The following is a 27,500-nucleotide window of genomic DNA, read 5'->3' as shown; positions in this document are numbered from 1 at the left end:
AGTTTGATACACACTTAAATAAATTGCCAGAAATAGCCAATTTGCCCAATTTACCTTTAACTCTATGTTATTATTAATAATTAATTATATTTATCTTTGTGGAAACACTGATCATCTTAATGATTTCTCACAATATATACTGTATAGAAACATTTAAATATCAGTATGCAACATTTTATTTTTATATGTTCTCTAAGTGCACATTTTTCAAATTGAACATTTTCAAATGATGACTTCTAAGACAGTCTTGTGAAATCACAATATCCCATTTTAACTAGCTAGCCACTAACATTTTTGAACAAATCATGAATGACTTTGCACCATGTTTGTACAAATAATAACTCATGTAAAATACAAAAGTCAACTTCTCAAATGTTTAAATAAATCATGTCACACTTTGAACTGGACACCAAGTCTGTTATCTGTTTCTTTGTCAGTTAGTGAAGACCAAGTCTTTCAAATATTTTCTTGGATTTTTCAATTTCTATTTGAGTTTTGTCTCTCTTACAATTAAAAATGTCGAGCAAAGCGAGACCAGCTTGCTAGTAAATAAATACAATTTAAAAAATAGAGGCAGCTCACTGGTAAGTGCTGCTATTTGAGCTATTTTTAGAACAGGCCAGCGGGCTACTCATCTGGTCCTTACGGGCTACCTGGTGCCCGCGTTGGTGACCCCTGGTGTAGTCCATCCTCAGGAGTAAACAATGCAGATATGAAGATGGATCAGGACAGGACAGCTCTATCACCTCCAAGATGGATCAGGACAGGACAGCCCTATCACCACGAGGTGCAGACTCTTAAAGGTGTACACCACAACTACACGTCACTTGGAAGGAAATAGGAAAAGTGTCAAAAGTAAACAACAACAAAGATGTCCGCTGGGAGCGACTCGGGTCCAGGAAGCAGAACTTCCTGTCAGGACTGCAGGTGTGCATAGATTGACTTTAAGACACGCACAGGTGAGACAAGGCGGGGGAGGGGACACCTCTTTCTTTCCACGGACGTCCTCCGCCTGGGGTCAGAGGTCACCGAGCCACGTCACAGAGGCACTAGTGGGGGAAATACAACAGTTAGTCAAAGGCCTGGAATAAAGAACAGCAACACGGACGCGTATGATGTATTTGACTAATTTACGATGGCCTTTGAAGCTTTCACCAAGTAGCCAAACATGTTGATTGTTGTTAAGTTGCCCTCTGAGGGAAGTTTCTAATAGTGTCAAACTATAATGTTCACTTCTTCAACTTTGACTTTTTAGTAGTCTGGAAAATGCTGTTTCTCAGAAAAGTTCATTGGACTTTTAATCATGTAAAAAGGTCACGTTTGTGGGTGATGATTTAAGAGGTGGCGACTTGTCCTGCCTTGCGCCTAGGGATGATGTTTCAAATCGGTTCTCCCGGTTGTTCAATAAGAAAAGGACTCGAATCCCTTTTTGAGAACCGGTTCCCGTTACCGAGGCCACTATAGTAAAGAAAAAGAGTTGGTTCTTTATTCGAATCCCTGGGAACGAATCCCTTCCCACGTACAGGAAATGCCCTGTGGGACATGCAATGTTATGCCCATTTGATTGTAGACTCTTACTGACACCTTGTGGCGATATGAAAATACTACGCGTCATTAGTTGGGGCACTATTTGTTCGATGATAGTACTGTATATTTGTGTGAAGCTAATATTGACATATTGTGTATTACAGTTCAGTATGTTAATTGAATCACATAGCTTATACATTTGTCATTGTGTGTATTTCAGTTTAAAAATAAAATAAAAATAACAGTCCAGTGCAAGACAAAAGTAAAGATAGGAAAAGACAAAGCAAGATCAACAACAATAAAGAGCCTAAATGGATGAATTTGCTTTGGATTGTTTGTTAGCTGTCTGCCAAGCTGTAGAACCTCAACACGTATAGTGAGGGCAGAACAGGCAATATGCAATTATTGCCAGGTTTCGCTCTCATGTAAGGGGGGAAGAATTGTTGATTGATGACTGTGGTGTTCTTAGTGTCATAGTGTGTGCAGTTAGTATGTTCCAATAGCAGCAGAAGTGCACTTTTTGGAGAGCTGTATTATTTTCAGTTTTGTGCTCAAGGGACTGATTTTATTTAACACTATATTATTATTTATACACCTATAGTGATCACAGAGACAGCTTGTTTTTGTGTTACTGTATATATTTGTTTTTCTGAAAAATCCCACTTAATATACTATACAACAGTCAATATACACTACCGTTCAAAAGTTTGGGGTCACCCAAACAATTTTGTGGAATATCCTTCATTTCTAAGAACAAGAATAGACTGTCGCGTTTCAGAAGAAAGTTCTCTTTTTCTGGCCATTTTGAGCGTTTAATTGAGCCCACAAATGTGATGCTCCAGAAACTCAATCTGCTCAAATGAAGGTCAGTTTTGTAGCTTCTTTGTAGTGTTTTCAGATGTGTGAACATGATTACACAAGGGTTTTCTAATCATCAATTAGCCTTCTGAGCCAATGAGCAAACACATTGTACCATTAGAACACTGGAGTGATAGTTGCTGGAAATGGGCCTCTATACACCTATGTAAATATTGCACCAAAAAGCAGACATTTGCAGCTAGAATAGTCATTTACCACATTAGCAATGTATAGAGTGTACTTCTTTAAAGTTAAGAATAGTTTAAAGTTATCTTCATTGGAAAATAAGGATATTTTAATGTGACCCCAAACTTTTGAACGGTAGTGTATATCTATTTTTGTTTAGGGGGGTAACAGTCAATATTTATTTTTTATTTATTTATTTTAAAATAAAATAAAAGGGAGCTTTTGTTAAACCAAATATTGTGTTTTTTTTCCATATACAACAACCTATCTGGATTGGATAAGAGAATCGATAAGGAATCGGTTCGATAAGAGGATTCGATAATGGGCTCAAACTCGATAATTTCTTATCAAACATCATCCCTACTTGCGCCCGACATACCGAGACAAGCGCTAGAAAAATGGACGGATTGATTGAGGATGTATCAAGTAGCTTTTTAGCTTACTCGTATTTCCCGCAATTAACTTTTTTTTCATGGGGGGTTCTCCGTTCTCTTTTTGGCTGGAAAGCAAATAGCTTGTATTTGGACTCCTTTCGTCTGTTTGTTAGCAACATGACTCAAACCGTTTTGGACACATTCAATTATCCAGAAAAATCTAGCAACACACTTCACTTCCTGCTTAAGGCGGTCAATGCCCCCACCTTGAGGATTCTGGGAGATGTAGTTTGTTTACAGAACGCTAAATTGCCAGAAGAAAACTACTCTCGCCAAGTTTTAGTTTGATGCCGTCACACTTCACGGTACTATTGAGAAGACTTTGAAAGCAAAATACCTAAAATATGTTACACCTCACATGATAACATTCCATTCTTGGGGGTAACGATTCCATTCAGAATCGATTCTCGAATCAAAATCAATACTTTTAAAAATAACCAGTTATATTATTTACTACATTCCTCCATAAAATAGCTGTGATACATTTTTATATTACTTAAAAGAAAACTGGTTTAGTTTGCTAAAATTCTAGCCAAACATTTAATAAAGTTAAATACAAATAAGACAACAAGAGAAGTATCCAACACTTCTCTTGTCTAAAGTCAGCAGATATAGATCATCTACATCTACTATAGGATTTGTCTGAGTGGACAGACAGGACAGATTGAAAATAAATAAATAAATAAAATAAAAACATTAAAAAAATTATTTTTTATAATTTTTTTTAATTGATTAAAAATCACGAATAATTTGAGAATACATTTTTTTTGACACCCCTAGTATATAGACAAATTTCAAAATATTTTTTTTTTCTTCCGATTTTATGTTTATATTTTTTTATAGTTTTACATTATATTATATATTATATATATAATATATAATATATATTTATTTATTTATATATTTATTATTTATATATATGTTATATATATTATATATATAATATATAATATATATATATATAATATATATATTTAATATATATATATATATATATATATATAATATATATATATATATATATATATAATATATATATTTAATATATATATATATATATATATATATATATATATATATATATATATATATATATATATATATATATATATATATATATATATATATATATATATATATATATATATATTATAAAAACCAACAATATGATTTGGCCCAAAAGGCTGGACAGGACAGACTGAGGAAAAAAAAATAAAAAAATAAAAAATCGTTTTTAAAAAAAAAATCGATTAAGTATCAGAAATAATTTGGAAATTAAATTGTTTGACACCCCTAGTGTATAAATAATTTTCTAAATAAACAAAACCATTTTTATGAATATATTTTTTATAGTTTTACTTGCATATTTAAAAATGTATAAAATTATAAAATCAACAATATGATTTGGCCCAAAAGGCTGGACAGGACAGATTGAGGAAGAAAAAAAAAAAATATTTATATTTTTTATTTTTTTAAAATCGATTTAGAATCGCGAATAACTTGACAATCAAATTGTTTGACACCCCTAGTGTATAGTTAATTTTTAAAATAAACAAAATGTTTTTTCTGAATATCTGTTTATATTTTTTATAGTTTTACTTTTATATTTAAAAAAATGTATAACAGGACAGATTTAAGAAAAATAAATAAATAAAATGACAATAGATTTTTGATTTTTTTTAACCGATTAAGAATCGCAAATAATTTGAGAAAATCAATTTTTTTTGACACTCCTAGTATTTAAATAATTTTCAAAATACATTTTTCTTTCTGACTATATGTTTTTTTTTTTTTATAGTTTTACTTTTACATTTAAAAATGTATAACAGAACAGATTTTGGAAAACATTATTTTTCTTTAATTAATTTTTTATTTTATTTTTAAAAACGATTTTAGATTTTTTTTTTTACAATCAATTAGGAATTGTGAATAATTTGAGAATCCAATTTTTTGACACCCCTAGTATGTAGATCATTTTCAAAATAAACAAAAAACATTTTCTGAATATATTTTTTTTACAGTTTTACTTGTATATTTAAAAATTTATAAAATTATAAAATCAACAATATGATTTGGCCCAAGAGGCTGGACAGGACAGATTTAGAGAAAAAATTTAAAAAAATAAATAAAAAAAATAAAAAAATCGATTTTTAATTTTTAAAAAAAATTAAGAATTGCAAATAATTTGAGAATCACATTTTTTGACACCCCTAGTATAGATCATTTTTTAAATTACTTTTTTTTTCCTGAATATATGTTTATATTTTTTATATTTAAAAATGTATAACAGGACATTTAGGAAAAAAAACAATAAACAAACAAAACCAAAAAATTTAAAATTTTTTTTTTTTTTTTTTATGGATTAGGAATCGCGATTGATTCAGAAATCGATGTTTTATGCCACTCCTAGAAGTGAGTGTTGGCCTACCCAGGGAGGTGGTACTGAATCGGGTCCTCTGCAGGGTGGCCAGGGCGCGGGGCGCGGGTGGGGCCGCCGTGTCCCCGTTCCTCTGCAGCGAGGCGCAGCGGCGGAAGGTCAAGTCCAGCTTGGTCTGGATGCTGCTGGAACTGTGCGCGCGCTTGATGTCGGCGCAGTCGGCACAAGACGAGCGTGCGCTGGCCTTGTAGCAGGCGCTCACTCCCGCCTGCCGCTCCTCCCTCAGCGTCCCGTTGGAGAGCGACAGCTGAGTCCAGTCGCCGCCCGCCTGCTTCCCGCCGTGCCCGTAGCCGTTGAGGCGCGGTTCCTGGTCCTTCAGCGGCGAAACTTCTCTCCGAGGTTTGAAAAAGGCCAAGAGGCCGTCTTGTCCCGCAGGTTCTTTCTGTGCCCGGGTGCTCCCGCCTGAATGCACCTTGGTCCTCCTCAGCGTGGAGTCCCCGCTCGGCGGTGCACTGTGGCTGGCGTGAGACCCTAAGACGGCCACCCTCTGAAGCTGGAGGTCCACGGTCCTGCCCTGGTCCTGCCGGGTTCTTCTGTGAGACGACCGCAGCCTCAGAGAACCGTCGTCCCTGCCTTGGACGCCGTTGGCGACTAGCGGGTGTCTCTCCACGCCACGACTCTGTCCCTCTGGGACTCTGGGCGAGGAGCTCAGGCTGCTCCCACTCGGGGAGCTACACTCCCGCCTGCCCTGGTTCCTCTGCCTCTGCGGCGGGGTGGCCACCAGCGCTATTATCGGCTCTTTGGTACATCGCGGACGGCGCCCGGATTCCAGATACTCCACCAGCTCCTCGGACTGGGTCTCGGCCGAATGCTTGAGCCGGTCCTTGGTCCCGAAGGACCATCGCAGCGGCAGGACTTTGCCCAAAGTCTCCTTGGGCTTTGTTGGCGACCTCATGCTCAGACTCCTTCCTTGGGTCCCTCGGACAAACGGTTTGGAATTAAATCCATCTACAGGAAAATAAACACGTGTTAGCATCTCATGACTTTATGAATGTTTTCTTCATCTAATAAGAAATAATGTTTCCAAAATGTTGCAGATGTGTACGTGCAGCACGTAGGTCAGGACAGATATAACACCAAATTATGGATTTTTCTTCGCTGATGGCCCAATAATAATATTCAATCTGAATATTTTCACCTGTACCGTTCCACACGGCAGGGTTGCCCTCTGAGTTCTTTGCTTTTTGCCCTTGCCATTGAGCCTCTGTCAATAGCGCTTTCTACCAACCGCTTATTACGAGCATATGTAGACGCAATGTGCGGGTGTATGTCTATGGTGTATATGTATGTTTGTACAGTGAATGTATATGTACATGTATGTGTATATGTATGTTTGTACAGTGAAGTTTTACAATATAACTAAAACAATTCGTACTCACTAAAGCGTCCCATGTGTGATGTCTATAAGAGTGTTTTCACGCATATTTGTACGTGCTATCGCAATGTAATAAAGCTAGCGTTGTTAGCATTAGCTAAAATGCTAACATTTTTACAAGTGTATATGTTAGTATTATTAACTTACAATGACATTCTTTTTGTATCGTTTCCCTTTCACAAATTCACCCAAACGTCACCGTGGATTTATTGAGTCTGTTCAGCTGATTGGAGAGCTAGCTTCCGCAGCTAGTGGGTCCATGACTTCCGTTTAGGGCTTTCGACCGGAAGTAAAAGTGCCGTTCTGTCTTCCCGCCCGGTGTTTTTCAACCACATGAAAATATGAAATTTCACCTAATTGGCCTAAAAATATATTTTTGCAAACCAATAATTATAATCCGCAAGAAATGTGCTGTGTCTGTGCTTGAGTGACCATGTAATACTCCTCCATATCAGTAGGTGGTAGGCCTACTTTGAGCATTAGTGGTGCATTAGTGGTCATATTTTCAAATCATGTAGAACAATTGCATCATATTTTGTCATATTTGGTCAACGTACGCTACTGAATGTCATTTGTTAACATTTCCTGGGGTGGGAAATGTGCCTTGGCTCAAAAACATTGTTCTAGCCGTCCATAGCGTTTCTACTCGTATGGATTCTTCATTCATCACTCCAAGCAACAGTTGTAAGTTTTACAATATAACTAAAACTATTCTTACATACTAAAGCGTCCCGTGTGTGATGTCTGTAGGAGTGTTTAATGCATATTTGTATGTACTATCGTATTGGAATCCAGCTAGCGTCGTTGGCATTTGCTAATATGCTACCACGTTTACGAGTGTCTGTGTTACCACCAGAAAAACAGAATTACATTTTTTAAATTTGCTACTGTACCATTAAATTACTGTAAATTCCAGACTTTCAAGTGGACTAAGCTTTCAACCGGAAGTAGAAGTGCCGTTCCGTCCTTTATCCGCCCATAGCGTTTCTACTCGTATGGATTCTTCCTTCATCACTCCAAGAAACACATATAAGTTTTACAATATAACTAAAACAATTCTCACTCACTATATCGTCCCATGTGTGTCGGAGTGTTTTCATGCATATTTGTACGTGCTATCGTAATGTAATAAAGCTAGCGCCGTTAGCATTATCTAATATGCTAACACCTTTACCAGTGTCTGTGTTAGTATTTTTAGCTTACAATGACATTCTTTTTGTATTGTTTCAGTTTCGTAAATTCACCAAAACGTCACCGTGGAGTTATTGAGTCTGTTTAGCTGATTGGAGAGCTAGCTTGCACAGCTAGTGGGTCCATGACCATGACTTCTGTTTTGTTTGATCGGCCATTTTACTGCCCTGTTACAGACACCGTTTGTAAACAATTAAAGTATGTAAATAAACATTTACAGAATATTTCAGTGTAAATAACTCATTTCACAACGTATATATCTGCAACTTATAGTCTGGTGTGGCTAATATATGGGGAAAAAAAATTCTCTAAAATTTAGTGGGTGCAAATGATATATTGGAGCGCTCTAGAGTCTGGAAAATATGGGATATGTAATGTAGTAACATGTAAGATTTGCTCTTATTCAGCATACAGCAGTGTATTAATTTCACAAACACATCATAATGTTCACTTTTCCCTTCAATAAAGGACAATAACATCATGTAGCACTATTGCTAGGTGCTGAAAAAGAAATACTAACTACAAACATAATACAACCATCACTTACTGTACACTGTCTGCTCTCACTGGGATGTTTATATCTTCCCGAAATACTAACTACAAACATAATACAACCATCACTTACTGTACACTGTCTGCTCTCACTGGGATGTTTATATCTTCCCGTTTTGATGAAGAATTAATTATAATCCTCACAAAGGGTTAAAAAAAAAAGTGCCGCTAACGAGTGGTAAGATTCTTTAAATGTTTGTTTACATACCTTAATTGTTTCCAAACTGTGTATGTAAAAAGGCAGTAAAACGGCTGATCAAACAAAACAGAAGTCATGGTCATGGACCTACTAACTGCGCAAGCTAGCTCTCCAATCAGCTAAACAGACTCAATAACTCCACGGTGACGTTTTGGTGAATTTACTGAGGAATATGTGAAAGTGAAACAATACAAAAAGAATGTCATTGTAAGTTAATAATACTAACACAGACACTCGTAAACGTGTTAGCATATTTGCTAACGCCAACGACGCTGGCTTGATTACATTACGATAGCACGTACAAATATGCATGAAAACACTCCTACAGACGTCACACATGGGACGCTTTAGTAAGTAAGAATTGTTTTAGTTATATTGTAAAACTTACCAACGCCTAAATGGATGAATGAAGAATCCATACACGTAAAAACGCTATGGACGGCTCGAGGACTGAACAACAATTCTACTTTTGGTTGAAAACACTAAATGGTAGCGAACTCGTCTATAAGATGGCACCATAGCACACACAATAAAACACCTTACCAGTATATATATATATATATATATATATATATATATATATATATATATATATATATATATATATATATATATATATATATATACTTGTACGTGCTATCTATATATATATATATATATAAAAAGTAGTGGCTTATAGTCCGGAATTTACAGTATACTTATATAAAACGATGGATGGTTTTTAGAGCGCTTTATAGGCAGAATAGAGCAACTCCAATTAGCGTCATTGTTAGCTGACTTTTGCTAACATTAATTTACGAGTTAGAATGCATAAAAACATGTGTTGTTGTCTCAGATAAAGATTGACCATCACTTGTTTCCGCTGTTTGGGAGAGTTCTTCTCCAAACACCGGCAGCTCAGGAGACTCCGGAGGCCGCGTGGGCACCGGGGGCCCCAGGCCGGACGCCGGGGCACCTTTGTCCCCGCCCCCCGTCAGCCGCACCAGCCAGTGGCCGGACGCCGAGGAGCTGGTGGACCCTGGAAGAAGAGGGACGTGAGAGAAGAGCCTGACTTGGCAAGCATCAGAGATACCGGATAGGACGGCCGGGGAGGTCTAACCGGTGACGGAGGAACTCGCAGACCAAGCCGGGATGGTTCTTCTTCTCTGATAAAAGAGGATGTAGGCACCGCGTGTGCACAGGTCCTCCTCTGGAACCGGATCAGCAACGCTGTCGTCGTAGCTGTACCACTGGCCGTCCACAGAGTTCCTGCAGAAGGCTGCCGGCACAACAACACATCAGCCAAATAACCGGAATCAGTTTGAGGTCTGTTCTAAATCACTCCAAACTACAATTTGCAATTCCGATACGCGTGAGTGGAAGTGAAATGCTTGAATGTTCAGGGTGAGATGAGTGTGTGGATGTTGGAACTGTTGGAATCCGGTGAGAAATGTGGGATATGGAGAGGTTGGTATATTGCTCATTCATTGTCAATGGGGAGGAAATTCCAGGAAATTTTGGGAATTTTGGGAAAGGGAAAACATGCTTTGGGTTTGATAAACGGGAAGAGTAGTGTGGGTGCATGGTTGAAAGGTCGGAATCAGGTTTAAAAACGGCACTTCATTTTGAGAATTTAGAACTATGAATACATCTATTAATTTGAATGGGAATTTCCTGGAAATTTGGGAATATCGGGAAAACCAGGATTTTTTGAAAATATTGATACTAGCAGACAATATGAATGGGTTGCTGTTGGAATTTTTGAAAGGGTTGAAATATGTAGTAGCAGTAAAAGTTTGACTATGAATTGGTATTTCAGAATTCCTGGAATGTCGGGAAAACCGGGTATTTGTACAAGAAAAAAAAACAGGACATTTTGTTGTCCCTTCTGAGAGGAATGTTTTGAAGGTGGATTGGTCAAAAAGTGTTGGAAAATTTGGACTGTGAAAACTTTCCAGGAGGTGGTGAAAATAGGACTTTGGAAAACCGGGAATTCTGGGAATTCCTGGAATGTCGGGAAAACCGGGTATTTGTACTAGAAAAAAAAAACTGGACATTTTGTTGTCCCATCTGAGAGGAATGTTTTGAAGGTGGATTGGTCAAAAAGTGTTGGAAAATTTGGACTGTGAAAACTTTCCAGGAAGTGGTGACAATAGGGCTTTGGAAAACCGGGAATTCCTGGAGTGTCGGGAAAACCGGGTATTTGTACAAGAAAAAAAAACTGGACATTTTGTTGTCCCATCTGAGAGGAATGTTTTGAAGGTGGATTGTTCAAAAAGTGTTGGAAAATTTGGACTGTGAAAACTTTCCAGGAAGTGGGGACAATAGGGCTTTGGAAAACCGGGAATTCTGGGAATTCCTGGAATGTCGGGAAAACCGGGTATTTGTACAAGAAAAAAAAACTGGACATTTTGTTGTCCCATCTGAGAGGAATGTTTTGAAGGTGGATTGGTAAAAAAGTGTTGGAAAATTTGGACTGTGAAAACTTTCCAGGAAGTGGTGACAATAGGGCTTTGGAAAACCGGGAATTCCTGGAATGTCGGGAAAACCGGGTATTTGTACAAGAAAAAAAAACTGGACATTTTGTTGTCCCATCTGAGAGGAATGTTTTGAAGGTGGATTGTTCAAAAAGTGTTGGAAAATTTGGACTGTGAAAACTTTCCAGGAAGTGGGGACAATAGGGCTTTGGAAAACCGGGAATTCTGGGAATTCCTGGAATGTCGGGAAAACCGGGTATTTGTACAAGAAAAAAAACAGGACATTTTGTTGTCCCATCTGAGAGGAATGTTTTGAAGGTGGATTGGTAAAAAAGTGTTGGAAAATATGGACTGTGAAAACTTTCCAGGAAGTGGTGAAAATAGGACTTTGGAAAACCGGGAATTCTGGGAATTCCTGGAATGTCGGGAAAACCGGGTATTTGTACAAGAAAAAAAAACTGGACATTTTGTTGTCCCATCTGAGAGGAATGTTTTGAAGGTGGATTGGTCAAAAAGTGTTGGAAAATTTGGACTGTGAAAACTTTCCAGGAAGTGGGGACAATAGGGCTTTGGAAAACCGGGAATTCTGGGAATTCCTGGATTTTTTTTTTACTTTGAAAATGGTAGTTTGATTGTCCAAGGTGAGTGGAGTGTGTGGATGGTTGAAACGGTTCAAATCGGATGAGAAATGTGGGATATGCAGTAGATTGTATATTGACCATTCATTGTCAATGGGGAGGAAATTCCGGGAAATTTGGGAAAGGGAAAACATGTTTTGGGTTTGAAAAATGGGAAGAGTAGTGTGGGTGCATGGTTGAAAGGTCGGAATCAGGTTTAAAAACGGCACTTCATTTTGAGAATTTAGAACTATGAATACATCTATTTATTTGAATGGGAATTTCCTGGAAATTTGGGAATATCGGGAAAACCAGGATTTTTTGAAAATATTGATACTGGCAGACAATATGAATGGGTTGCTGTTGGAATTTTTGAAAGGGTTGAAAAATGTAGTAGCAGTAAAAGTTTGACTATGAATTGGTATTTCAGAATTCCTGGAATTTCGGGAATACCGGGTATTTGTACAAGAAAAAAAACCAGGACATTTTGTTGTCCCTTCTGAGAGGAATGTTTTGAAGGTGGATTGGTCAAAAACTGTTGGAAAATATGGACTGTGAAAACTTTCCAGGAAGTGGTGAAAATAGGACTTTGGAAAACCGGGAATTCTGGGAATTCCTGGAATGTCGGAAAAACCGGGTATTTGTACAAGAAAAAAACCAGGACATTTTGTTGTCACATCTGAGAGGAATGTTTTGAAGGTGGATTGGTCAAAAAGTGTTGGAAAATTTGGACTGTGAAAACTTTCCAGGAAGTGGGGACAATAGGGCTTTGGAAAACCGGGAATTCCTGGAATGTCGGGAAAACCGGGTATTTGTACAAGAAAAAAAAACTGGACATTTTGTTGTCCCATCTGAGAGGAATGTTTTGAAGGTGGATTGGTCAAAAAGAATTGGAACATTTGGACTGTGAAAACTTTCCAGGAAGTGGTGAAAATAGGACTTTGGAAAACCGGGAATTCTGGGAATTCCTGGAATGTCGGGAGAACCGGGTATTTGTCCAAGAAAAAAAAACTGGACATTTTGTTGTCCCTTCTGAGAGGAATGTTTTGAAGGTGGATTGGTCAAAAAGTGTTGGAAAATATGGACTGTGAAAACTTTCCAGGAAGTGGTGACAATAGGGCTTTGGAAAACCGGGAATTCCTGGAATGTTGGGAAAACCGGGTATTTGTACAAGAAAAAAAAACAGGACATTTTGTTGTCCCTTCTGAGAGGAATGTTTTGAAGGTGGATTGGTCAAAAAGTGTTGGAAAATATGGACTGTGAAAACTTTCCAGGAGGTGGTGACAATAGGACTTTGGAAAACCGGGAATTCTGGGAATTCCTGGAATGTCGGGAAAACCGGGTATTTGTACAAGAAAAAAAAAAGGAGAACATTTTGTTGTCCCATCTGAGAGGAAGTGATTTATAATATAATGTTATTGAAAATATTAAAATATATTAATTTAATTATTACTATATTAAATTATATTAAACTATAGTAAATTGTTATTAATTTGTTATACATAATAACATATAATAAATATGTTATTAATATTAAATTATATTCATTTAATTATTGCTATATTAATCTACTATATATTAAACTATGTTAAATTATGTTACTAATTTATTATAAATAATATAAATATTATTATAAATTATAAAATTAAAATGTATAATACATATGTTATTATAAATATTAAATAATATTAAACCATATTAAATTATGCGGGCCACACTTTAGACACAGATGCCTTAACTGGTTGAGTTTCCTGCCATTTGCCAATGTGACGTCTGACCTGTGTAATGGCCGCCATGCATTCCTCCATGATGGTTGCACACGGCGTACAGGTCGTACAGGAAGTCGGGAGGAGCCAGGTCGGACCGTCTGGACCCTTTCCACCCCGGGTGAGGTGCGGCGCCGTGCGTGCGCTTCTTCACCATGTGCGGCGTCATGTCCAGGCCCGTCAGCGGGAAGTGCACGAAGGTGGTCAGCTTGTTCCTGCGCTCGCCCACCTGCCGGAAGCGCTTGAGGTGCAGGATGAGGATGTCGGGCAGCGTCCACAAGCTCATCTTCACCATGCCTTGCTGCAGCTGCTGGCAGTGAGGACACTTCCAGGCGTCGTCCGGCGCCAGCTGAAAGGAACACCAGCACGCCTTTAGGACAAGCATCAGGGGGGAAGCTTTCTAATCGCCCTCATTGTTGCAAGGCAAGGGTGTTCTATATTCATTTGGACCCACTCACGTTTAAAATAGTGACAAACATTTACAAAACACTACAGAGTAGGGCCGCACCAAGCCATTATTTCTCTAAATATTATCAATTAATCTGTCCATTGAATGTCCTTGTGTATCAAACTGGTTTTAGTGGAGTGCTACAACACGTTCTACAAACAAATGCATTGTGTGTAGAAACTTTATATGTGTGTTGTTTGGTCGGGGATGGAAAAGAAAAATGACTGCATATTCCAAACTATAGAGCGCATCGGTATATAAGCCCCGCCCACTACATTTTTAGGAAACAAAAAAAATATTTTTCCATATATTAGCCGCACCGGACTATAAGCTGCAGATATATATATATATTTAGGGAATGTTTATTTACATGCATTTTATTTGTTTTCAAACAGTGTGTGTAACACGGCAGTAAAACGGATGATCAAACAAAACAGAAGTCATCGTCATGATGGCGCCATAACAAACAATAACACACCTTTTATTGGAATCGCCTTGTGGTGATATATTATCCGCACCGGACTAAAAGGCGCACATATATACGTTGTGAAATTAGTTATTTACACAGAAAGTTTATTTACATACCTTAATTGTTTCCAAACGAAGCAATGTAGTATATGTTAGTCTACAACATAACATGTTTTTCCCCATTTGGCAGAAGATTACAATATTTTCCAGACTACAAAGCATACTGGAACACGCCCAGTGAGTTGGAACAAGAACACGCCCAGTGAGGTGGAGTGGGAACACGGCCAGCGAGGTGGAGTGGGAACACGGCCAGCGAGGTGGAACAAGAACACGCCCAGCGAGGTGGAGCGGGAACACGGCCAGTGAGGTGGAGTGGGAACACGCCCAATGAGGTGGAGCGGGAACACGCCCAGTGAGGTGGAACAAGAACACGCCCAGTGAGGTGGAGTGGGAACACGCCCAGTGAGGTGGAACAAGAACACGCCCAGTGAGGTGGAACAAGAACACGCCCAGTGAGGTGGAACAAGAACACGGCCAGTGAGGTGGAACAAGAACACGGCCAGTGAGGTGGAACAAGAACACGGCCAATGAGGTGGAGCGGGAACACGCCCAGTGAGGTGGAACAATGAACACGCCCAGTGAGTTGGAACAAGGACACGCCCAGTGAGGTGGAACAAGAACACGCCCAGTGAGGTGGAGTGGGAACACGCCCAGTGAGGTGGAACAAGAACACGCCCAGTGAGGTGGAACAAGAACACGCCCAGTGAGGTGGAACAAGAACACGGCCAGTGAGGTGGAACAAGAACACGGCCAGTGAGGTGGAACAAGAACACGGCCAATGAGGTGGAGCGGGAACACGCCCAGTGAGGTGGAACAATGAACACGCCCAGTGAGGTGGAACAAGAACACGCCCAGTGAGGTGGAACAAGAACACGGGCAGTGAGGTGGAACAAGAACACGGGCAGTGAGGTGGAACAAGAACACGGGCAGTGAGGTGGAGCGGGAACACGGGCAGTGAGGTGGAACAAGAACACGGGCAGTGAGGTGGAACAAGAACACGGGCAGTGAGGTGGAGCGGGAACACGGGCAGTGAGGTGGAACAAGAACACGGGCAGTGAGGTGGAACAAGAACACGGGCAGTGAGGTGGAGCGGGAACACGGGCAGTGAGGTGGAACAAGAACACGGGCAGTGAGGTGGAGCGGCAACACGGGCAGTGAGGTGGAACAAGAACACGGGCAGTGAGGTGGAACAAGAACACGGGCAGTGAGGTGGAACAAGAACACGGGCAGTGAGGTGGAACAAGAACACGGGCAGTGAGGTGGAGCGGGAACACGGGCAGTGAGGTGGAACAAGAACACGGGCAGTGAGGTGGAACAAGAACACGGGCAGTGAGGTGGAACAAGAACACGGGCAGTGAGGTGGAACAAGAACACGGGCAGTGAGGTGGAACAAGAACACGGGCAGTGAGGTGGAACAAGAACACGGGCAGTGAGGTGGAGCGGGAACACGGGCAGTGAGGTGGAACAAGAACACGGGCAGTGAGGTGCACACCTGCTCCTCCTTGGTGTAGAGCTGGAAGCACTGGTCCAAGGTGCAGCTGTACTGCTGGACATGTTGCTGCTGCTGACACCACACGCTCTCTGCATCCTTCACCACTTCCTCCTGGATGTTCCCAAACAGGCTGTGGACAAAAAGACTTCTTCAACACACCAACAACTTGAACGTCAGGCTAAAAGTGCTTTATTCACCAGTCTTTGAGTCGGTACTCCCACTCGATGATGAGCTTCACGTGGGCGGGGCCTCCTGGGCTGCAGAATTTCAGCGCTCTAAGAGACCAAAGCATGAACACATGAATCCATGATGTCACCAAGCTGCAGTGTGCACTGTTGTGTCCACTAGATGTCAGCGTTTCCATAGACCATAGTCATGTGCCGCCTGCATGATCAGATCACACAACCCAGCAGGCACAAGACTTTGAAACAACGTTGCAAAATAGTTGTATTTATACATTTTAGGCAACGTTGGATCCACATTGTTGGTTGGGAAATGACCAAAATTCAAAGGTCAAATCAACGTCACAACCTGACATTGAATAAACGTTGTCAAAAAGCATGTTGTTTCAACGTTGTGTTTGTGTTGTAGAATATTGGTTGAGAATGATGCAAGTGTCTACATTAGTTGTATTAGCCTACTATCAAAATGACTTTAAAAGTCTTATATAAGTGTTATAATGAAGACAACACATGATGTAAGTGTCTATATTAGCCTACTATCAAAATGACTTTAAGTCTTATATAAGTGTTATAATGAAGACAACACATGATGTAAGTGTCTATATTAGCTATATTAGCCTACTATCAAAATGACTTTAAAAGTCTTATATAAGTGTTATAATGAAGACAACACATGATGTAAGTGTCTATATTAGCTATATTAGCCTACTATCAAAATGACTTTAAAAGTCTTATATAAGTGTTATAATGAAGACAACACATGATGTAAGTGTCTATATTAGCTATATTAGCCTACTATAAAAATGACTTTAAAAGTCTTATATAAGTGTTATAATGAAGACAACACATGATGTAAGTGTCTATATTAGCTATTTTAGCCTACTATCAAAATGACTTTAAAAGTCTTATATAAGTGTTATAATGAAGACAACACATGATGTAAGTGTCTATATTAGCCTACTATCAAAATGACTTTAAAAGTCTTATATAAGTGTTATAATGAAGACAACACATGATGTAAGTGTCTGTATTAGCTATTTTAGCCTACTATCAAAATGACTTTAAGTCTTATATAAGTGTTATAATGAAGACAACACATGATGTAAGTGTCTATATTAGCTATATTAGCCTACTATCAAAATGACTTTAAAAGTCTTATATAAGTGTTATAATGAAGACAACACATGATGTAAGTGTCTATATTAGCTATATTAGCCTACTATAAAAATGACTTTAAAAGTCTTATATAAGTGTTATAATGAAGACAACACATGATGTAAGTGTCTATATTAGCTATTTTAGCCTACTATCAAAATGACTTTAAAAGTCTTATATAAGTGTTATAATGAAGACAACACATGATGTAAGTGTCTATATTAGCCTACTATCAAAATGACTTTAAAAGTCTTATATAAGTGTTATAATGAAGACAACACATGATGTAAGTGTCTGTATTAGCTATTTTAGCCTACTATCAAAATGACTTTAAGTCTTATATAAGTGTTATAATGAAGACAACACATGATGTAAGTGTCTATATTAGCTATATTAGCCTACTATCAAAATGACTTTAAAAGTCTTATATAAGTGTTATAATGAAGACAACACATGATGTAAGTGTCTATATTAGCTATATTAGCCTACTATCAAAATGACTTTAAAAGTCTTATATAAGTGTTATAATGAAGACAACACATGATGTAAGTGTCTATATTAGCTATTTTAGCCTACTATCAAAATGACTTTAAAAGTCTTATATAAGTGTTATAATGAAGACAACACATGATGTAAGTGTCTATATTAGCCTACTATCAAAATGACTTTAAAAGTCTTATATAAGTGTTATAATGAAGACAACACATGATGTAAGTGTCTATATTAGCCTACTATCAAAATGACTTTACAAGTCTTATATAAGTGTTACAATGAAGACAGCACATGCTGTAAGTGTCTATATTAGCTATTTTAGCCTACTATCAAAATGACTTCAAAAGTATTATATAAGTGTTATAATGAAGACAACACATGATGTAAGTGTCTGTATTAGCTATTTTAGCCTACTATCAAAATTACTTTAAAAGACTTATATAAGTGTTATAATGAAAACAACACATGATGTAAGTGTCTATATTAGCCTACTATCAAAATGACTTTAAAAGTCTTATATAAGTGTTATAATGACAACAACACATGATGTAAGTGTCTATATTAGCCTACTATCAAAATGACTTTAAATGTCTTATAGAAGTGTTATAATGAAGACAACACATGATGTAAGTGTCTATATTAGTTATATTAGCCTACTATCAATTTTTTTAAGGTCTTCTATAAGTTTTATAATGAAGACAACACATGATGTAAGTGTCTACATTAGCCTACTATCAAAATGACTTTAAAAGTCTTATATAAGTGTTATAATGAAAACAACACATGATGTAAGTGTCTATATTAGCTATATTAGCCTACTATGAAAATGACTTTAAAAGTCTTATATAAGTGTTATAATGAAGACAACACATGATGTAAGTGTCTATATTAGCCTACTATCAAAATGACTTTAAAAGTCTTATATAAGTGTCATAATGAAGACAACACATGATGTAAGTGTCTATATTAGCTATATTAGCCTACTATCAAAATGACTATTTGTCGCAGGCTGATACAAATCTTAGTTGACAGAAATGTTGAAATGTAATATTTATTCTACACATTTTTACAACATTGGAAAACATTAGTAAAACTTCTCAGAAGGTGAGATAACTCCTGGAAATGACTGACTTAGAATGGCCAAACGTATAGAAAGTGTATGTCCAAGTTAAAGGAAACATCTTCTAGTGGATTTATTACAATCTTTGCTGTGGTCTGGAACAACAGGGCAAATTACATACAGATAATATAAATATAAATTAAACACACAGAGGACATAAGTAAAGGAAATTAAATGAACTCAAAGATAGCTACAAAAAGGCATAATGATGCAATATGTACATACAGCTAGCCTAAATAGCATGTTAGCATGGATTAGCTTGCAAATATGCCTGATTAGCACTCCAACAAGTCAATAACGTCAACAAAGCTCACCTTTGTGCATTCACGCACAGCATGAAACGCTTGGTGGACAAAATGAGACAAAGGAGTGGCATAAAACACGTCTTTCTGTGGCAGCGTCGGAGAAAGTTGTACATGTAAACAAACTACGGTGAGTTCAAGGACCGCCGAAATAAGTAGGACTCTCATCAGGGAAGTTTAATATAAACGCTGGGGTTTATAACAATGAGGTGTCATGTTTGTCCTCCTACACAAACCATATTAAAAATCTATTTTTACCCTCATCTTTTTCCATTTTCATACATTTTTATGAAAAAGCTCCAGGGAGCCACTGGGGCGGCGCTAAAGAGCCGTGGGTTGCCGACCTCCGCTCTAACTAAATGGCTGAACTCTTTGTAGTGTGATAAAGTCACAATAACTTTGTCCTTTGCATCATTTCAACCTCCATCAATCTTGATGGACTATTTTCAGTCTTTCTATTCATTGCAAGTCGCTCCGTTGTCCTTCCGGGACCTTCCGTGGAAAAAAAAAGCAGAAACAGCATGACGGTGGAACCTCCATTTACAAACTTTATGATCGTTAAAAATAGAAAAGTTTGTATAATGAAGCAAATCTCCACAATTCCCTATTTTGTACCAGGCAGCACGGTGGCACAGGGGGTGAGTGCATGTGCCTCACAACACGAAGGTCCTGAGTTCAATCCCGGGCTCGGGATCTTTCTGTGTGGAGTTTGCATGACATGCACCTGGGGATAGGCCCCTCCCACTTCCAAAGACATGCACCTGGGGATAGGCCCCTCCCACCTCCAAAGACATGCACCTGGGGATAGGCCCCTCCCACTTCCAAAGACATGCACCTGGGGATAGGTTGATTGGTAACACTAAATGGTCCCTAGTGTGTGACTGTTGTCCAGGGTGTACCCGCCTCCTGCCTGAATGCAGCTGATACAGGCACCAGCACCCCCCGCGACCCCGAAAGGGACAAGCGGTAGAAAATGGATGGATTGATGTACACTTGGACCACGATATAAAGCGCTATACAGCACTGTACGTCAAACAAACAACAATGGAGTGATGGATTAAATTTGTATTTAATAAAAAAAAGCCAAAACAACAACAACAACAAGCTGAACTGTCCCTCTTCCTAAGCAGCCGCCCTGCCGACACGTACACACACTGTCAACAAAACTTCTCACGAATAAAATATAAAATCCGCTTTACTTTGTTGACTACTAGAAACTACAAAAATGCTGTAAAAAGGCTAAAAAAACAGTTAAAAAGCAGACAAAGTAGCACGGTAGCTAATGCCTGGTTCACACCAACGGCGCTTGCCGCGCTTTGAAGCGGCAAGCAAAGCGCCGTCATTTTTGTCAATTTTTCCACGAATATCCCGATCTCTGAAGTAATGTTATGCTTTGATACGCTCTGATACGAATTAGTTGCCGCTTTCTTACCGTTCCTCACGCTTTGATCCCTCTTTGATACGCTTTAAATCACGTTTTATTACGCTTTATTGAACTTTATTACGCTTTGATGCGATCCTGACGCTTTAAATCAGGCTCTGACACGATTAACAAGCTCTGTTGTGCATTGTTACAACAAAAATAAGAAACAAATGTGGAAAAACTCAGTATACTCTTTTCCCACACATTTTTAATATTCATTTATTTTTTCAATTTATTTTTTTTTCCGTTATATTATGTTTTATATCTTCATTTCTTTTATTTTTGTCATCTTAATAAATATCTATCTTTCATGCTAGTTGAAAATATTAAAAGGCATTTGTTTTATCCACCCATTTTTTATATTCATTTATTTTTTCAATTTCTTTTTTTCTGTTATATTATGTTTTATATCTTCATTTCTTTTATTTTTGTCATCTTAATAAATATCTATCTTTCATGCTAGTTGAAAATATTAAAAGGCATTTGTTTTATCCACCCATTTTTTATATTCATTTATTTTTTCAATTGCTCTTTTTTTCCCCGTTATATTATGTTTTATATCTTCATTTCTTTTATTTTTGTCATCTTAATAAATATCTATCTTTTATGCTAGTTGAAAATATTAAAAGGCATTTGTTTTATCCACCCATTTTTTATATTCATTTATTTTTTCAATTGCTCTTTTTTTCCCGTTATATTATGTTTTATATCTTCATTTCTTTTATTTTTGTCATCTTAATAAATATCTATCTTTCATGCTAGTTGAAAATATTAAAAGGCATTTGTTTTATTCACCCATTTTTTATATTCATTTATTTTTTCAATTGCTCTTTTTTTTCCGTTATATTATGTTTTATATCTTCATTTCTTTTATTTTTGTCATCTTAATAAATATCTATCTTTCATGCTAGTTGAAAATATTAAAAGGCATTTGTTTTATCCACCCATTTTTTATATTCATTTATTTTTTCAATTGCTCTTTTTTTTCCGTTATATTATGTTTTATATATTAATTTCTTTTATTTTTGTTATCTTGATAAATATCTATCTTTCATGCTAGTTGAAAATATTAAAAGGCATTTGTTTTATCCACCCATTTTTTATATTCATTTATTTTTTCAATTGCTCTTTTTTTCCCGTTATATTATGTTTTATATCTTCATTTCTTTTATTTTTGTCATCTTAATAAATATCTATCTTTCATGCTAGTTGAAAATATTAAAAGGCATTTGTTTTATCCACCCATTTTTTATATTCATTTATTTTTTCAATTTCTCTTTTTTCTCTCGTTATATTATGTTTTATATCTTCATTTCTTTTATTTTTGTCATCTTAATAAATATATATCTTTCATGCTAGTTGAAAATATTAAAAGGCATTTGTTTTATCCACCCATTTTTTATAGTGATTTATTTTTTCAATTGCTCTTTTTTCCCCGTTATATTATGTTTTATATCTTAATTTCTTTTATTTTTGTCATCTTAATAAATATCTATCTTTCATGCTAGTTGAAAATATGAAAAGGCATTTGTTTTATCCACCCATTTTTCATATTCATTTATTTTTTCAATTTCTCTTTTTTTCCTCGTTATATTATGTTTCATATCTTCATTTCTTTTATTTTTGTCATCTTAATAAATATCTATCTTTCATGCTAGTTGAAAATATTAAAAGGCATTTGTTTTATCCACCCATTTTTTATATTCATTTATTTTTTCAATTTCTCTTTTTTTCTCGTTATATTATGTTTTATATCTTCATTTCTTTTATTTTTGTCATCTTAATAAATATCTATCTTTCATTTCTTATGCTAGTTGAAATTAATTAAAGGCATTTCTTTTAGAAAACGTAACATATTCTCTTTATTATTAACATTTTCATACAGAAAAATGATAGACAGCAATGTCAAACTGCAACATCAAACAGCAAACTCTAAAGAAGTGCAGAAACAATGATCATGGTATAAAAAAGGCAATGATGCAAAAGAGAATGGATTTGTAATCCTGTGTTGGTTTTACATAAAGTTTCAATGTCACTAGTCAATATCACAGTCACTTCCTATTTGTAGTTGTAGACTGGGGTCCGCGCTTTGAACCAAGATCTGTTAAGCTTTCCTACGCTTTGAGTCAAGTTTTGCTGAGCTTTGTCACGCTTTGATACGCTCTCGGCGTTTTATTCCATTCTTGACAGAGCGCAGAATTTTTTAAAACCGTTTAAAAAATTTTGGCGAACTTGCCGCATGTCCCGCTTCACTACAAGCTTTCCCACCATCCATTAGGACCCTCACGCTTTAATCAGGCTTTGTTACGCTATAACGCCGCTTTGTATGCCGCTTTAAAGCGCCGTCAAAGCACCGTTGGTGTGAACCTAGCATTACAGCAGCATTGAATGATTAGCCGGTTCCCAGTGGATGTGCTGCCGGGCACAAAATGGCCACGCTGCAGACACACGACGAGCGGATGAAACGTTCAAGATTCCTCCAACAAAAGCGAAAGGTTTGTAGAATGAGGGGTTTGTAAATGGAGGTTCCCCTGCATTCAGAGCCTCTACCACAGGACAAGAACGTGAGGACTGCGGAGGAATCCGACACTGAAGAGCAGACGACCTTGAAAAAAGGCCATTGACTCTGTGAGAAAACATAAAACCTCCCCGCCAGGTCACGGCGGGGAGCTCAATTTCAAACGCTCATTTTATTTCGTCCCTGGAACATGAAAACACCTCGTCATTGAACACCACCCGACCCCACTCCACTCCACTCCACCCACCCCCACTCACCTGTCAACAGCCGGGTGGTAGAGCGGCCGGGCGTCCTGAGGTGACAAGTAGCTGTAAAATGAGGATCCTCCAACCACGCGGATGTTGAAGAGGACTCTGTTATTCTGGAAGGAAAAACAGGTCAATCAAAACATGCTCAAACATTGATAGTATTTTGTACACTGACTGGACACGGCATACATACATATATATATATATACATATTTATATTTATATATATATATATATACATATATATACATATATATATATATACACACATATATATATATATATATACACATATATATATATATACACATATATATATATATAAACATATATATATATATATAAACATATATATATACATATATATATATATATATATATATATATATATAAACACATATATATATACATATATATAAACATATATATATATATATATAAACGTATATATATATACATACACATACATATATATATATTTATACATATTTATAAATATATATCCATATTTATGTGTATATACTGTATATACACACATATGTCTATATATGTATATATTTATATATATACACGTATATGTATATATTATATATATTAGATTTTATAAATACACACATACGTATACATACATATATATATACTTATATGTGTGTGTATATATGTATGTATATGTATACATATATATACATATATGTATATATATACACACAAATATTTATATACACACACATATATATATATTTGTGTGTGTGTATATATATATATACATGTATATATATATACATATATACACACACATATATATATGTGTGTGTATATATATATATATATATATATATATATATATATATAAACATAAATATATATATATACATACACATACATATATATATATATTTATACATATTTATAAATATATATCCATATTTATGTGTATATACTGTATATACACACATATGTCTATATATGTATATATTTATATATATACACGTATATGTATATATTATATATATTAGATTTTATAAATACACACATATGTATATATACATATATATATACTTATATGTGTGTGTATATATGTATGTATATGTATACATATATATACATATATGTATATATATATACACACAAATATTTATACACACACATATATATATTTGTGTGTATATATATATATATATATATACATATATACACACACATATATATATGTGTGTGTATATATATATATATATAAACATATATATATATATATATATATACATACACATACATATATATATATTTATACATATTTATAAATATATATCCATATTTATGTGTATATACTGTATATACACACATATATGTCTATATATGTATATATTTATATATATACACGTATATGTATATATTATATATATTAGATTTTATAAATACACACATACGTATATATACATATATATATACTTATATGTGTGTGTATATATGTATGTATATGTATACATATATATACACACAAATACATATATACACACACATATATATATATATATACATACGAATGCAGCTGAGATAGGCTCCAGCACCCCCCGCGACCCCGAAAGGGACAAGCAGTAGAAAATGGATGGATGGATATACATATATATGCTATATGGTGTAATTTAGAATTGTTTTGAGTGAGCAGGTTGTGTTATGTGTGGCATGTTTGTTGACGTTTTGTGTTGGATGGATATCTTTTTGTGCACCATGACTAGGTAAGGTTGTTTGCATCGGGTCATACAGGTAAGTGATGTGCTTGTTACAACTCAGAGCATTTATCATTGATCAGAGTTACTCGCTTTGTCCGCAACATGTCAACAAAATAAGAGTTGAAAATATTAAGACTTTTAAAATGAAGTGAGATTTCCCTGCCGGCCAAAATGCTCAACTCAATTCATGACGTCTCGCGGGCCAAATTAAAGGCGTTGGCGGACCACAAGTAAGATTGCAGTTTTTAACACCAACAAAACAATTATGCATGGTAGAAAACACTCGACGGTAAAGTAAGGCTCCCCTTTTCGAAAATTCCCTAGCTTGATGCTAAATTACATTGGATTTGCCATAGACAGGCTACTATTAGCCATTTCAACACCTTCTAATGTGTTCATGAAAACCACAACTAAGATGAACGTTACACTCAGTAATAATACCTACAGTATAAACACGTTGTAGGGCGCTACTTTCAGTTTCATGAAAACAGCTACTTCCTAGTTAAACAACACAGCCCGCACATTACTGCCATCTAATGCCTTGGAGGTGCAACTGCAGTGCAAGTGATAGCATGATATGATAACAAACACAAAACAACAACTGGACAGCACAGTTATCATAATCAGAACATTAAAACAATTAACATTTATTAACCTGGACGGTACCAATATAGATTAGCAGGTATCGTATTAGTTCAAATGTGAGCGGCACACATCCCTATGAAGAGGTGCTTTGTGCAAAAATGAAACAGATTTCCTCTTTCCCGTGAAATGTGGCCGGTGGATGCTGTCTGGGCTGAAAAACACAAACTCCCACGCTCAGGCCTGCCAGGAAAGAACAGCACATTCCTCAAAGATCTGGATATGTTGATGTAGATACAGAACCACTACCTTGGGTGATGTTACACAATACTGCAAACACCACCTATCTTAAAAAGCATCAGTCAGGTTTTTAGGATGCTTTTATTGTGGTATTCATATTTATAGATATATTTATGTATATAGATATCTATCCATCTATCTATCCATCTATATATATATATATATATATATATATATATATATATATATATATATATATATATATATATATATATATATATATATATGCAGTCTATTCAATTGAATAGACTGCAAAAACAAGATATTTCATGTTCACACTGAGAAACTTCTTTTTTTTTTGCAATTAATCATGAACTTCGAATTTAATGGCAGCAACACATTGCAAAAAAGGCATTTTTACCAGTGTGTTACATGGCCTTTCCTTTTAACAACACCCAGTAAAGGTTTGGGAAGTGAGGAGACACATTTTTGAAGTGGAATTCTTTCCCATTCTTGCTTGATGTACAGCTTAAGTTGTTCAACAGTCTCCCTTCTCATATTTTAGCTGCCACACATTTTCAATGTCTGGACTACAGGCAGGCCAGTCTAGTACCCGCACTCTTTTACTATGAAGCCACGCTGTTGTAACACCTGGCTTGGCATTGTCTTGCTGAAATAAGCAGGGGCGTCCATGTTAACAACATATGTTGCTCCAAAAGCTGTATGTACCTTTCAGCATTAATGGTGCCTTCACAGATGTGTAAGTTACCCATGTCTTGGCCACTAATACACCCCCATACCATCACACATGCTGCCTTTTACACTTTCACCCTAGAACAATCCGGATGGTTCTTTTCCTCTGTGGTCCGGAGGACTTGATGTTCACAGTTTCCCAGAAAAATTTGAAATGTGGACTCGTCAGACCACAGAACACTTTTCCACTTTGCATCAGTCCATCTTAGATGAGCTCGGGCCCAGCGAAGCCGGCGGCGTTTCTGGGTGTTGTTGATAAATGGCTTTGGCTTTGCATAGTAGAGTTTTAACTTGCACTTACAGATGTAGCGACCAACTGTAGTTACTGACAGTGGTTTTCTGAAGTGTTCCTGAGCCCATGTGGTAATATCCTTTACACACTGATGTGGCTTTTTGATGCAGTACCGCCTGAGGGATCCAAGGTGTGTAATATCATGGCTTACGTGCAGTGATTTCTCCAGATTGTCTGAACCTTTTGATGATATTACGGAGCGTAGATGGTGAAATCCCTAAATTCCTTGTTGAGAAATGTTGTTCTTCAACAATTTGCTCAGGCATTTGTTGACAAAGTGGTGACCCTCGCCCCGTCCTTGTTTGTGAACGACTGAGCATTTCACGGAAGCTGCTTTTATACCCAATCATGGCACCCACCTGTTCCCAATTAGCCCGTTCACCTGCGGGATGTTCCA

At 36.6% G+C, this 27,500-nt stretch overlaps 1 protein-coding gene across 2 annotated transcripts in view; it reads right to left on the bottom strand.

The window, feature by feature from the left end:
* Positions 1-27,500, bottom strand: part of usp43b (ubiquitin specific peptidase 43b) — a 197,385-nt gene that overhangs the window by 192 nt on the left and 169,693 nt on the right. The window contains exons 9-16 of one of the 2 annotated variants that reach the window (XM_062037413.1): positions 23,516-23,619; positions 16,264-16,341; positions 16,067-16,196; positions 13,611-13,947; positions 9,859-10,017; positions 9,607-9,777; positions 5,434-6,390; positions 1-1,049 (exon numbers count right to left, since the gene is read on the bottom strand). The exon at positions 1-1,049 is cut by the window's left edge and continues 192 nt beyond it. In XM_062037413.1, the coding sequence (XP_061893397.1) occupies positions 1,039-1,049; positions 5,434-6,390; positions 9,607-9,777; positions 9,859-10,017; positions 13,611-13,947; positions 16,067-16,196; positions 16,264-16,341; positions 23,516-23,619 (1,947 nt within the window). In that variant the 3' untranslated portion in view covers positions 1-1,038. The remainder of the gene's footprint in view (positions 1,050-5,433; positions 6,391-9,606; positions 9,778-9,858; positions 10,018-13,610; positions 13,948-16,066; positions 16,197-16,263; positions 16,342-23,515; positions 23,620-27,500) is intronic. The other variant, XM_062037414.1, reaches the window with a different exon arrangement.

This window comes from Entelurus aequoreus, linkage group LG25 (assembly GCF_033978785.1).
Source record: "Entelurus aequoreus isolate RoL-2023_Sb linkage group LG25, RoL_Eaeq_v1.1, whole genome shotgun sequence".
NCBI lineage: Eukaryota > Metazoa > Chordata > Actinopteri > Syngnathiformes > Syngnathidae > Entelurus > Entelurus aequoreus.
The sequence above is the reverse complement of the archived record's forward strand: the minus strand, read 5'-3'. Positions and strand labels throughout refer to the sequence as shown.